The 14,020-nt window shown below is 39.9% G+C and overlaps 1 protein-coding gene across 7 annotated transcripts in view; it reads left to right on the top strand.

The window, feature by feature from the left end:
* Positions 1 to 13,309, top strand: part of POU6F2 (POU class 6 homeobox 2) — a 502,018-nt gene extending 488,709 nt beyond the window's left edge. For all 7 annotated transcript variants that reach the window (XM_061586055.1, XM_061586054.1, XM_061586057.1 and 4 more), the window contains 3 exons: positions 4,314 to 4,482; positions 6,834 to 7,002; positions 11,807 to 13,309. In XM_061586055.1, coding sequence (XP_061442039.1) covers positions 4,314 to 4,482; positions 6,834 to 7,002; positions 11,807 to 12,311 — 843 coding nt within the window. In that variant the 3' untranslated portion in view covers positions 12,312 to 13,309. The remainder of the gene's footprint in view (positions 1 to 4,313; positions 4,483 to 6,833; positions 7,003 to 11,806) is intronic.
* The last annotated feature ends 711 nt before the right edge of the window (positions 13,310 to 14,020 follow it).

Below are 14,020 nucleotides of genomic sequence, written 5' to 3'. Positions count from 1 at the left end.
TGTTACGCTGGTTGGAATTTTACATAATGATGTTTTATGATACTCTTTGACTTTTATCTTGATATTGTGTTTATGTATATGGATGTTGTTTATGTATTTGTTTTCTATTTTCATGTAAATCATTTGACATGGTTTTTATTATATTGATTGTGTTTATATATATTTATGTACTTTTATTGTAAACCACTTCAAGATCTTCAGATCGTAAGGGGTCTATAAATGGAAATAATAATTATTATTAAAAGCCAACCCACTGTGGAGAAGTGCAAGAAATACCTTAGGGCCAAATCCCACACACACGGAACCAGCATGGCGGGGTATTAGGGGACCACTGCTCCACACCTGGATGTCATTTGTGACCCGGGATGTATAAACATGCATGTGTGCATGTGTATACGTATGTGCAGTCTTCCCAGCTTCATATATGTATTTCGGTCTCAGATAAGTAGGAACCAGAGGGCTGTTTCCAGTTAAGTCCTACTCAGAGCAGACCCATTAACATTCACAAACCTGAGTTAGTCATGTCCATTATGTTTAATGGGTCTACTCTGAGTTGGACTATCATGGGATGTCACACATAGATGTGTACACCCACAGATGTTTCTCTGTATACAAAGTGGGACATGCACACAAGCCCTCTGCCCCTACAGCATGTAGAGGATTTTTTTGGTGAATAGTGAGCCAAGCCTTAGAAAGTTGGCATTCAAGAGGAAAAAAATGAGTAAATCTTCATAGCACAAGAATGGGTCTAAAATGCTGCCTGGCCCAGAAGAAGAATTTGCAAACAGCTAGTATGTGACAAGACAGAGTAACAGATGTGGGTGACTGGATGAAAATATATGGCTAACCCACCATGCCAGACCTGTATTTCTTTTGGGAGATCTGTTTTCAAACACAGTATACATGACTAGCAGAATTTTCCAGTGCATAAAAACATGCAAAGAAAGAATCCTGTACAGTTTGAAAGAATAAGTCATTTCAGCTCAAAATGTCCTTTCATTGTGCTCCCTTTGGCCTTGATGTTTCACTCTGAGCTATCCAAACAAGCAGAACCTTCTGCCTTTCCAAAGCCACGTTTACTCCAGTAGAAATGAAATCAACAGCTGTACAGCCAAGAATGCAGAATCAAATTCCTGCCAGATTCCTCAGCATGCCTTCCCATATTTATTCTTTTTTTCTGTTCACCACTAAATTGCTTGACTGAATATAAAGAAATCTGAAAATATGTTCCCAACCTTCTATATCACTGTCCCAACATTTAGTCACACCCCAGCGTGACCAAGAAACACAACTGCACAGAGCTAGGCAGACGGGATGGTTCAGTTCCCACTGGCTTCCATTGAGTTCTCTAGGCCAAAGTAAACAGGTTGCAGTTGGCAAAACTGTTAGGGAGAGGCAAAGGATGCTACTTCCCACCTCCCAAGCAACTGGCTATACCAGGCTTAGGTTTACCCCCCTCTCCAATTATATCCTTGGGTAAACATCTTTACTTTCTCCTATATGAGGCACTGGCATTCAAACTTACAGGTGAAAGTAGAGTACAAAGAGACCATTGAGGTGGTAGTAACAGGTGTGTTCTCAGATGGAAGTGTCTTTGCATCTCCATTATGATTGGTGTTTTACCACTAGATGTGCTCTACATTGGGCTGCCCTTGAAAAGTGGCAGGAAACGTCAAGCGGTGCAGAATGTAGTGATAAGACTGCATATAGGAGCCCCAGCCTTTTGCCATATTACACTTTCAGTTACATCGCTCCTTTTCCTTCCCAGTTAACAGTGCTGGTTATCACAATTAGGTCACCTTCAGAGGCGAGTATTTTGCAGGAGGTATTCCAAGTGCATACCAGAAATTTATGTTTGCATGGTTAAAGTGAATTCAAGTATTCTGTTGCAACAAACCCGCTTTTAAAAAACAGACTTTTTTTGCAGTAAGTACGTGATGGGGAAATGCACTGAAAAGAGTTGGATGAACAAATGATTAATGGGAAGGCATATAAACACCCTGCAAGTAAATCAGGATGAATTCAGGATGAATGCTCATTGTCATATGACATCCCTGAGAACAAATTAGAATGAATGCTCAGTAAAGACACAATCTAACCTCCTCATGAGCTTTGACCATCCAGACCAGGATGACTGCTCAATAAACAGGTCATCTGGCGGAGCCCTTAAAGTTTTTAATAGCTTGCGACAAGGATACTTGGAGGATCATTTGTTTCTATATGTACATACCCATGCACTGCAATAATAAGGGGAAGACCTGTAGTATGCCCCACCACCTTCAGAGGTATGGAAGACACAGATGAGGCCTTCTCTGTAGCAATGGAATTCCTAAGCAATGGAATTCAGTGCCCCAGAAGTTCCAGCAGATTCCCTCATGGTATGTGTTTAGGTGGGAAATGAAGATTATTGTGCTTACTTTATTTATTTTAAATAGTCTGATTATTTTATTTTTGATGATTGTGCTGTTTATTATCCGTATACTCTGAGGGCCTTCTGTAAAAGTCAAAGATGTGAGATATATATTATTATATAAATAAATATAATAAATATTCATTAATAGGCAAAAAACCTTGGGGTTTAAGAACGTACCTGTATCCCACAGATCTTTCTATCAAACTTTAAAAAGCAGGGAAATTGGACAGCTATAGTGAATGCACCAGGGGAGCAGGAGACCTGAACTCCTCTCTGACATATTGTACTGCCCTACTAATTTTTCAAAATGCAAACATAATTTAGGTTGGTCTTTCACAGTCCAATCCACTTCCTGTGTAGCTTGGAAGAAGTTGGTAACATGTGCCTCTGAGCAATCATGCTTAAGATAGGTAAAACTGACCATGGGAAGGAGGAAGGGGAGGAGGGGATTGGAAGAATATGGGGAGGGAGAGGGAGGGGCAAAGGAAGGGGGAGGGAAGGGGCAAGAGGGAGGGGATAGGAGGGAGGAGAAGGGAGGGTCGGTTTGATCATTTGCATACTTTTTGAGTTCAGTGGGGTTTATCTCTGTGCAATCATGTTTGAAAATGGAGATGGACTGCCTTCAAGTCGATCCCAATAGAGTTTTCATAGTAAACAGTATTCAGAGGTGGTTTTACCATTGCCTTCCTCTGAGGCTGAGAGGCAGTGACTGGCCAAAGGTCACCCAGTGAGCTTCATGGCTGTGTGGGGATTCGAACCTTGGTCTCCCAGGTCGTAGTCCAACACTGACCTGGGGGAGGGGCAGGGAAGGTAGGAGGAGGGGGAGAAGAGATTGGGTTGTGGTCACTGGGCAGAGAGAAAGCCCCTTTACTTTCCAAAAGGAAAACATTGTGAACAGTTCATTGCTTTTCAGGGTTTCCCCCACCTTTTTATTCTACAGCAGGCACATGTAGCCTCCCACCCAAATTTAAACCAAAGCTGTCTCTGGCCACATCCACACCAGGCCTTTATTTCAGTTTGGACAGTCATGGCTTCTCTCAAAGAATCCTGGGAAGTGTAGTTAGTGAAGGGTGCTGAGAGTTGCTAGGAGATGCCCTGTTCCCCTCACAGACCTTTAATCAGAGCGGCTGACTGTTAAACCACTCTGGCCACTGGAGCTCTCTCAGGGGAATTGGAGTCTCCTCTCAGCAGCCTTCACAAACTACACTTCCCAGGATTCTCTGACAGAAGCCATGACTGTCTCACGTACAATCAAAGTCTGGTGTGGGTGTGGCCCCCTGATTAGGCAAGCCAAGCAGCTGTGAGTCTGGCTTTTAGAACACTGACAGTTGGTTCTTACTGAGCATGCCCAACATTATCATTGAGTTCAAGCCAAAATTTCTTAAATTAATTAAAAATCAGCGAGGCATTTTTTTAACTTTTAAACTGCAGACAATGAAGGTCAGAGTATGGGGCAAGGTCACTATTAGGATTACAGGTACTCTGTGAACATGGCTGATTTTTAATGAATGTCAACAGATTATGAGGACTCTTGACAGAAAAAAGTCCAAAAGGGCTCTGAGTTTTTTTTCTCCCTTTTTAGACTTTGAACTCGCTATTCTCTCTGACTGTTTTGTGTATTGCCATGAAAACTGAGAGGGTTGTTAAGCAAGTGTTTCTGAGTTCAAGACTATACATGTCCTAAGGTTTTGTTTTGAAATGAGCTTATGGGAAGGATCAGAATGGCATGGGGGTATTTTCAATTTAACATTGCGGAATGTGAAAAATCCGCACTGGCTATAGTATACAGCCACTCTCGTGGCTGTATAATTAAGTGCATTGTGACAGATGGAGAGCATAGTATAATGGTGACATCTTAGCATTACTTGTCTCTTTGCTGAATGTTTATTTTTGCATTTAGCTCCATCAGTCATCCCAGACGCAAGTGGGACAAGCAGCACCACAGTCCAATCTTCTACATTTAGCTCACAATCAAGCGTCTATGTCTCAAAGCCCAGTGCGGCAGGCTTCCTCCTCTTCTTCCTCCTCCTCCTCATCTTCAGCTTTGAGTGTTGGCCAGTTAGTCAGCAGTAAGTATAGCCCTCTTGTTATCTTTATTTCACTTTCTTTCTCTTTGTTTCCATCCAAACTTTTCTTCCTTGCTTTTATAAGGTACATATAAATGCTGCTAACTGGAAAAACCAAAAAGCCATTAAGTGCTAATAGTACAAATGCATGAAACTGCAAACTGCTATTTAGGCCCAAGTTCGATTTTTTTTATTTATATTCTGCCTTTGTCAAAAATTCATTCAAGGCATCTAACAATGAATTCCAAAATATAATAAAATAATCGATTGATCGATTGATCTACTGATTTAATCTCCATATAAGTACTGGCATCAGCAAATTTGTAATATTAGCACTGCTACGGCTGCTTAGGGGATGGTTACTCTAAAAGCCGTTCAGAAGAAGATGCAGTTCTGCTGCTGAAGCTATGCAGATCTGACAAAAGCTAAGCAAATCTGACCCCATAAGTGGGAGATCTTCTCAGAGCGCCTTGGAGGAATAGTAGTATATAAGGTAATACTTTAAAAGGAAAGCAAAGTTTCTGTTGCCCCTTCATGGAGAGCAAATTCCAAAACGTCAGAGCCACCATGAAAAAAGCCCATCTAAGTTTATTTATGTAGTTATTTGTTAGATTTATATCCTGCCCTTCCTCCCAGTAGGAGCCATGGATGGCAAACAAAAGCACTCAAAACACTCTAAAACATCATAAAAACAGATTTTAAAATATATTACAACAAAACATCCTTAAAAACATATTAAAACAAAACATCTTTAAAAATCTTCTTTCAAAAAAGCTTTAAAAACATCTTAAAAAAAAAAAGCTTTAAAAACACATTAAAAAGCAATTCCAACACAGACACAGACTGTAGTTCTGTAGAGTTTACAATACAAATAGATGATACTTGAAATAAGGCTTCACCGCATGCCGTTACCACTAGGCAGGCTCATATGGAAAAAGGACTTCCCTACGTTGTCTGTTTTTAGAAAGGTTAACTCCATCCTAGTCAATCTAGACTAAATATTAGATACGAAAAGTCTTTGATGGGCTAGGAGGATTTATAGGAAATTCTAGTCAATGAAATTTTGAACATCATCCTCTTAAATAGTCGTTTTACTGCACTGGTACTACAAGAAGACTGAGAACAGTTATAGGCATAAGCCACTATAAGATGACAGTCTGCACCACTGATGAATTTCATTTAGAGAAATGGATGGATTAATGTGATGAAAATGTTTCACATCAGAAAGGCTCAGGAATGAGGTGGAAAACAATAGAGTCATTGTGCCGAGGGAATGGCTTCACTACATGCAGGATTGAACAATGCTTTGAAATCTTCTACCATCCCAGGCCCATGCTGTCTCTACTAGCTTGGGGAATGTTTTCATTTAGCAAGGGATCAGTAGCTGAAAAGGAGGGGGGTTACCATCTCCAACTGTTGTGTCATTTCCCTTGATAAGTCCTAAATTGACCGCATTTCCAGCACCAAAGGAGCCTTCCTCTGGTAGATAGCTTTTATTATGTGCCCTTGTGGGGACAAAAGCTATGTCAGTGCACTGTGATGGAGGCAGAAGACCAATTTATTCTCGCAGCGTCATGAGCATTATTTTCTGAGGGTCCATTGAAAAAAATTAACTGATGTCAGTGTTACTGTTTGACGGCTGGACTTGCAGATATTCAGCACCCTAACTTGCAACTGTTCGGGGTGGAGCAGAATAAAAATCTTGAAAGGATTCCAGTCTGCAAGTGCTGTAGAGTTAAATGAGCATAACACAAATATTAAGATTTTTTGAATGCAATTGTTTTAGACAAAGTAGGGGGGGAAGTCCATTTCCATTTTAGTAACTGAACACATTTCCCATAATTGGACATCTGTTTAGTTATCCTCAAACCTACTAGGGATACAGTCTATAGGCCTGATAAGCAACTAGTTTTACTGGATGGTCTCTTTGAGAATGAGGTGACATCTGGTGGGCTAAGACCCCACTGTCCCCTATATAACCACTATAAAATATCTGATCAGCAAGCATTATTTGTAATGCTTTGCACCACAACCTTCTTTTACCTCTAAGGTAATCCAGCTAACTCCTACTCAGAATAGACCCATTGAAATGAATGAACCTAAGTTAGCCATGTCCATTACCTTTACTAAGTCTGCTCTGAGTAGGACTAGCTTTAAATACCACCCTTCATTGGCAACTAGGGGATAGCTAGTACCTTTGCTTTATCTGAACTTCTGAATCTTCACATATTTTGTTTGCTTCCTAAAGCTATTTTGACAAAGGAGGCTAAGCCTTACTTCATGGAGGAAATTGTTAGCTTAATTCAATTTTATATGGAATGAAGAATTCAAATCATTTTCTCTTACTTCCACAGATCCCCAAACAGCCTCCAGTGAGGTGGATGGGGTGAATCTTGAGGAAATCCGAGAATTTGCCAAAGCTTTCAAAATCCGACGCCTGTCACTTGGTCTCACCCAGACGCAAGTTGGTCAAGCTCTAAGTGCCACAGAAGGTCCAGCCTACAGCCAGTCTGCCATCTGCAGGTAACAAGATACATAGTAAATGCTTCAGCCCCCCCCCTTTATGGTTTATTATTTCTGTTTGCTGCCTTTATGACTTTAATCACATGCCCATAGAAAAGAGTTGCTTTGTATGAAAGACATAGACGAGTGGAAGCTCTTGTGATCAAGCAGATAAAATATATTTATGTCCTTAAAATAACTTTCATCTCCTCCACCCCCTTTCCTTTTGTAATAAGTACGAAACAATAAATATGTTCCCGGCCTTGAGATTTAATTCAGTAGTGGAGCTGGAGACCCTGCTGCTGCTGCATAAGCACCAGCTGACCCTCTTCATACTGTGCCATTTTCTACAGATGGGGTTACTGAACAAATATTTCATGGATGCTTCCCTGCTAGGTTTAAGCCTGTAGTACCATAGCTCGCACTTCACATCTAAGATGTTAATGATGTTTTTCCTGAATGATACTGAGCAGAGCGCAGGCCACATGTATAAAAACATATTGGCAATTTTTCAGACTTTCTAGGATTAATCATATATCACTCTCCAGTGTTTAAAAAAAACGCATGTATTCAAAGAGAGAAAAAAGAATAATGCTCTGAGCATGACAAAATAATGAAACTAAAGCAGTCTTGATAGAGTTAAAGATCTTGAGAGCAAGGTCCCTATGTCTTCATGTATGTGCATTACACTAATCCCATGTTTATGCATGAGGTATCAAACACACTTAGGTAACAGTTTTTTTGTTTCGGGGAATGCCTCATAGTCCTCCTCCATCAGTGAAAGCCAAGAAACCAACTCTAAGCTCATTTAAGTGGATTTTGTTCTTGGTGATCCATGAAATGCTCTGTCTTTTTATCTGCTCTTTATACTTGTAATGTATTCCCCATAGAACGGAAGTATACTTTTCCTGCAGTTTAAGACTAAGGTTATAAATAACATCAGTATGGGGTAGTGAGCTTGCAGCTCACATTTTGTTCAATGATTTTCCATAACCCCCATTGATTGTTGTTAAATACAAAAAGCTCCATAGGATCCTCTCACTTCCATGGTCTCCCCTACTGTTTTTTCTTATAAGATACCTCCCTGTAGAAAATAACCTTTATTCAGTCTATACAAGGATACCACTGCTGGGAAATTTGTTTCAAGACTTGTATACTGTTATACCAACATCACATACTGAAGCACCAACGCTAACAAGTCACACAATGTTCTGAATATGGTTCTCTCATCCCTCTTGTTTAACATTAATTTTATTTCATTTCAATGGTCAATTAGTAAAAAGAACCTAAAGAAGCAGAAGGTTGCTATTGTTTTTAAGGTAACAGATATTGTGTGGTATTTTTGCATTGCATTGTGACTATAAGTGTATGCAGCTGGATTTGTCTGTGCTTCCTTTAATCTTCCCAAGGTTTTTTGTTTGGGGTAATGCACAGAAGCTAGTGGCATGGTATGCTACCCATGTCCCTTTCAATTCCATGACAAATCCCTTGAAGATTTCAATGATGCTGGATTTCACCACTGATTGAGATGCACCCTGGCTTGGGAACTATGAAATTCCTTGAACAAAAAAATATAACTGAACTTGATTCATATTTAAGAGATCTGCAGAAATGTAGGGGAATGACCAAAAAGTGTAATTATGAAAGATGCATCAATGAAAAACCAACAGATACCTAAATAAATAAAAAAACATTGAAGTGTTTTACCATGCCATAAAATTCGCATCAGCTTATTAACATGAGGGCAACTGACTGATACATTTTGCACCATATGTCCAAAAAAAGTAAATGTGGGGCATAATCATGCCAGGACCTACACCATAGTTAAGTAATTGTTGACAGATGCCTAGGGCAGCCTTTCATAGCAATCAGCAATTGTGCAGCAGGCACAGATAGAAAAAATATTCTCCATTGCCACCTTAGAGTACATGAGATAATGCCACTTAGAAAGCAGAAGGAAAGATGACAGACTTGATGATAGAAAATGGTTCAAGCAAAGGACAGCATTGTGATGGGTTGTACAAAGAGTCCAGTAGGCTTTGGGTCAAGGGTAAGGCATGGGTAGATATTATGAGCATGGGAGCATGGCAGAGAGCAATTGTTTGACAATCTTGGTGAATGTGGAGGTAGAAGATCATCAATCCTCAGCCTACGTAGGATGGCTGATGATGGCATTCTCAGGCTCAGTTGGGACATGGGAGATATCATGGGCCCCAAAGAGCAGTCCTGGAGTGATGAATAAGAAGAAGACAAAGATGCAGAGTGGGACCTAAGAAAGGGTGCTAGTAACTTGCACCCAGGAAGTGCTGGGGCAGTAGGCGTCAGTACCTTTGACAGAGACAGCTCCTCCCCCTTAGCTCCAGTTACAACAGAAGGAATGTCAGCTGATCAGGAGCCCGTCCCTTCTTTTCCCCTCCACCCCCTTCTCTTCTCAAGGCGCTGCCACTCTGGAAGATCTCTGTGCCCCAGACACACAGACAACTGAGACAGCAGGTGCAGCTGGCCCCCACTTTCCCACCTTGAAGGAGCACTCGCATACACACACACTCCAATTCTTTGACACCTTCCTCATGCAAGTAGAAAGAGCCCACCCGAACCTACTTAAGGGGTGCGCCTAATTGCTGCGACAATGTCTTAGCCGTGAGTATTCATGCCTAGTTATGCTGTGTAGAGCTACATCTATAATCCATGAAGCATACTAAACTGGAGTTTTTCATTCAACATACTGAAGAAGGATACATCAGTCTGATTCAGACGTGTTGGGCCAGGACTGGAATGGCAGTCCAATATTTGTCCAAGGAGTTACAATATTTAAGGCCATTACTGACTTTGAGATTCAGATTCAATTTAACTGATATAACATAGTGCACTCCTTTTGTAACACAGTGGTATCAATAAACTCTTTTCCATTAAGAGTGGCTAATGGTATAATTACATATGTGTGTTCAGGGGAACAATATGACCAGTTGAAGTTTTCTCTTAAATACTCACATGGCAATACTGAATAACTGAAGTGGCAGACCACTTCTCAAACTGAACAAAGGCCTATCTTGTTTATAGAAGTTACTGCTATGGAAATGGGACAGAAATATATATATATATATAGTTTTCTCGCACAAACCCAGAGAGTTCCTTGGGTCTTATTGCCATGATCCACAATTTAGTTCACACATTTGTATCCCACTGTTGTTCCAAGTAACTCAGGCGGCGTACATGGGATCATCTCATTTTATACTCACAAAAACTTGTAAGTTAGGTTGAGAGGTAATGACTTGCCCAAAGCCTCCCTCTAAGCCTTGTGGCTGACCTAGAATTTAAATCCAGTCAAACCCAACATGCTAGCCAATCTAGAAATTGCTCACTTTAGAAAAAAAACCCTGTTAAGATCTCTTAGATTGCAACGGGATATCAATAAGGGGTTTGTGCATCCAGCTCATGTAGTTACCGTTTAGGGGAAATGGTTTCCAGTTACTGTCCAACATGAGCTTTGCCTATTGTAAGCATGCACATCAAAGGTAGGGAACTTGTATCCCTCCAGATTCCAACCAGCATGGCCAATAGTCAGATAATGGGACTTGTAGTCCAGCAATATTTGGAGGGCCATACATTAGCCACCCCTGAAGCACATTATAAATGGAACACACACTTCCAAAGGGCAATAACACTTCTGCATAAATTGACCTTAACAGTATTATATTTTGACAACATATCAGGAATGTAAATGGGAGTTGCAAAATGGAGTGAAGAAAGGTAACATAATAAAACTACAAAAAGAGCAATTTGTCAAGTCAATAGGTAATGCAAGACTTGAATTGGACATGGTTTTTAAAAGAATAAAGTCCTCAGTATATAATTTTTTCCAGCTAGTATGGAAGATTTGTAAAATCTGGTCTAGCAAAGGACTTTCGATGGCAAAATGATACATAGAGGGCCTCATTTACAGGAAATGATATCATTCGGCACAGTGTGCAGACATCCCAAAATAAACCCAGCTTGATGCCATAGTATATTAGTCCACTGTTATGCTGGTGGGTTTCATCTGGAAGGCACAAGTACAGCTACTTGCGGAGGTATTCAAGGTAATTACAATGTGTCCAGCTGTTTGAACTGAAGATTGCAACAGCTTTGGGAATTTTTTCCTACCCAGAGAAGGGACACAGTGTTAACTTGCATACAGTGAAAATTGCTTAAAAAGGAAAAGGAAAAGGAAACCTGAAATTCAGAGGCTAACAGCCACTTTGTGAAATTAAACAAGCAGCATTTGGGCAATATGGAAAGGGAACAAAACCACAATAAAAATAAAAACAAAACAAAACACCACTGATGTCATTTCCTGTTTTTAGGTTTTGCTTTAAGCTTAATCATTGTATATAGGGTTTTGAAAAAGAAACGTTGAAATATGAAATGTGTTCCTTTAACAGCAGTCTATTATGGAACTGAGAACTCAGTGCAAACACAGAATTCTCCTGAATAGAGTTTTATGCAGTTCAGTGAAGGAGGTCAATCTGTATGCATATTCTTTCAACATTAAGGCTAAATGCACGTGATCAATATCCTCCCATGTGTACCAAAGATCCATGTGAGCCTCTGAATGCACATGGATCTCTGGATTGGAGGAACCGGTTATATTTAAGTAGCATTCTGATAGTATTTTGTCACTGTGATTGTTTTTGTTTGTTTAAATATATCTATCTATATCTGTAGACCTGACAGTTTTCATAATCCATTGTAAATAACCTCTGCCAGTCAATTAGTCAGGCAGGCAGGAAGTCCCACCCTGGCAGAGCATCAGTGTAAGACTCTTCTTTCTCAATTTTCCCCTCAGACACACCATCCTGAGAAGCCACTTTTTCCTACCACAGGAAGCCCAAGAGAACACTATAGCTAGCAGTCTGACAGCCAAACTGAACCCTGGCCTTTTGTATCCTGCCAGGTTTGAAAAGCTGGACATCACCCCTAAAAGTGCCCAGAAGATAAAGCCGGTGCTTGAACGATGGATGGCTGAGGCTGAGGCCCGCCATCGAGCAGGTATGCAGAATCTTACTGAATTTATTGGAAGTGAACCATCCAAAAAGCGCAAGAGGCGGACCTCATTCACGCCGCAGGCTCTTGAGATCTTGAATGCCCATTTTGAGAAGAACACACATCCCTCTGGGCAGGAAATGACGGAAATTGCAGAGAAACTGAACTATGACCGGGAAGTAGTAAGAGTCTGGTTCTGCAATAAGAGGCAAGCACTGAAGAACACAATTAAACGCCTAAAACAGCATGAGCCTGCAACAGCAGTCCCAATGGAGCCCTTAACAGACTCTCTGGAAGAAAACTCTTAAATTGATAGATTTAAAGAAGGAAAATACAAACGAACAAAATTTTAAACATTTGAACTCTGTAAAGATGCTCTTTCACCACCCTTGTAAGTAAAAGACTGAGAAAACTACAAGATGGACAGGACGATTTATAAATAACTGGGTTTTCCTAGACAAAAACAAACAGAAAAAATACAAAAAAAATACACAGCACTTAGTGTGTGTATGTGTGTGTAGTAGAACTAGTTTCAAAATAAGCCAGTTTTTTTAATGGACATAAAAGTAAACCAAATAACTGCTTACTTTTTCCTGTATAGTATGAAAATGTGAACATGTTTTATGGAAAACGAACCCAACAACAACAACAAATCTTTAACTGTTTTTAAAAAAGAGAGTACAAGCCTGCCACCTGGAGGAATGATTGTAGCCTTTCAGGTATCAAGTGCTTCTTCGCTATGAAAACTATTAACCAAAGTCAGAAACATGGCATTGAAAACTAGATTGTTAGTCTACTCTTTTATGAGTGCTACACTATGTTAGGAATTTTTACATTTGTACTTTGCAACGAGGAAAAATAATAATACAGGACTCTCTTTTCCCTCTGCATCCTCTCTCACATGCCGAGCATGTGAGTATTGCTACATTTGGTTTCAGCTACAGTGCTCAGCCCTTTTGTTTTGTCATATAGAGTTTTGTGATCTCCAAATGTTCGTGTGCCAAAGTGACTGTTTCTCTAAACTGTGGATTTTGGAGTTTGTTTAGTTTACATTTGTCACTGAAGACTTTATTCATTTGCAGCTTGATTCAGATTTGGTTGACCCTTTATTTTGGCTGCCTTCTCCATCCCAATTAACATTTACGTTTCTTTTAAGAAGTACTGAACTTTTTTAATATGCAGGATAACAATAACATCATAAGGACATATTGAGCAACTTGAACTTTTGTTTATAGTATCCAGCTTGCCACTGTCTTTTTCCTTTGGTCACGAACTGGGAGAGGTTACCAAAGCTACTTTTGTGATATAAATATAAACTGCACATGTGGTCCAATATACTGCATCAGTGTTTATGGTTCTATATCTATGAAGCAATTTCTCTCCAAAGTCTGATAGCCAAAGAAATTTCTTGGGATTCTGATGAAAAGCAAGCTGATGGCAAATGGACGAACATAACAAGGACATTTCCCCCCATTGCTACATCTCTGACTTTTGTTTTGCTGTTGTCACTTTCACCCTGTATTTATTTATTTATTTATTTATTTGTTTGTTTGTTTGTTTATTTCCCCCTCTTCTGGCAATTGCTAGTTTCAGGACTGTGCACAGTCACAGAAGGGATTGTGTGACTACCATAATCGGCTAAATTACATAAAAAGAAATTGCGAATAATATATTTACCTAATTTTGGAACTGGGATTGGATAACAGAAATCACTGACACATATCTCAGCTGTCATCCAAAATGTCATGGCCATTTAGTCAAAAGGGTACACAAAGGGAGGGAGTTATTGACTCTTTTGTAGAGGACAGCAAGAGCAGCAGAATTCATATCTTTATCTAAACATCCCCAAAATATGTGTATGCAGGGTCCTAGTTATACTCGTTATAAATCTCGTTCTAAGCTTTTCAAAATGGATTTGAATCTGAGATTTCATTGTACAATACATCTTCACCTGATGGTATAAATGTAAAATTACTCGTCTTTTGCAGCTAAACTAATCATGTGCGACTGAAGATTA

Source organism: Rhineura floridana, chromosome 10 (genome assembly GCF_030035675.1).
Source record: "Rhineura floridana isolate rRhiFlo1 chromosome 10, rRhiFlo1.hap2, whole genome shotgun sequence".
NCBI lineage: Eukaryota > Metazoa > Chordata > Lepidosauria > Squamata > Rhineuridae > Rhineura > Rhineura floridana.
Note: the sequence above shows the minus strand (reverse complement) of the source record. Positions and strands in the feature narration are given on the sequence as shown.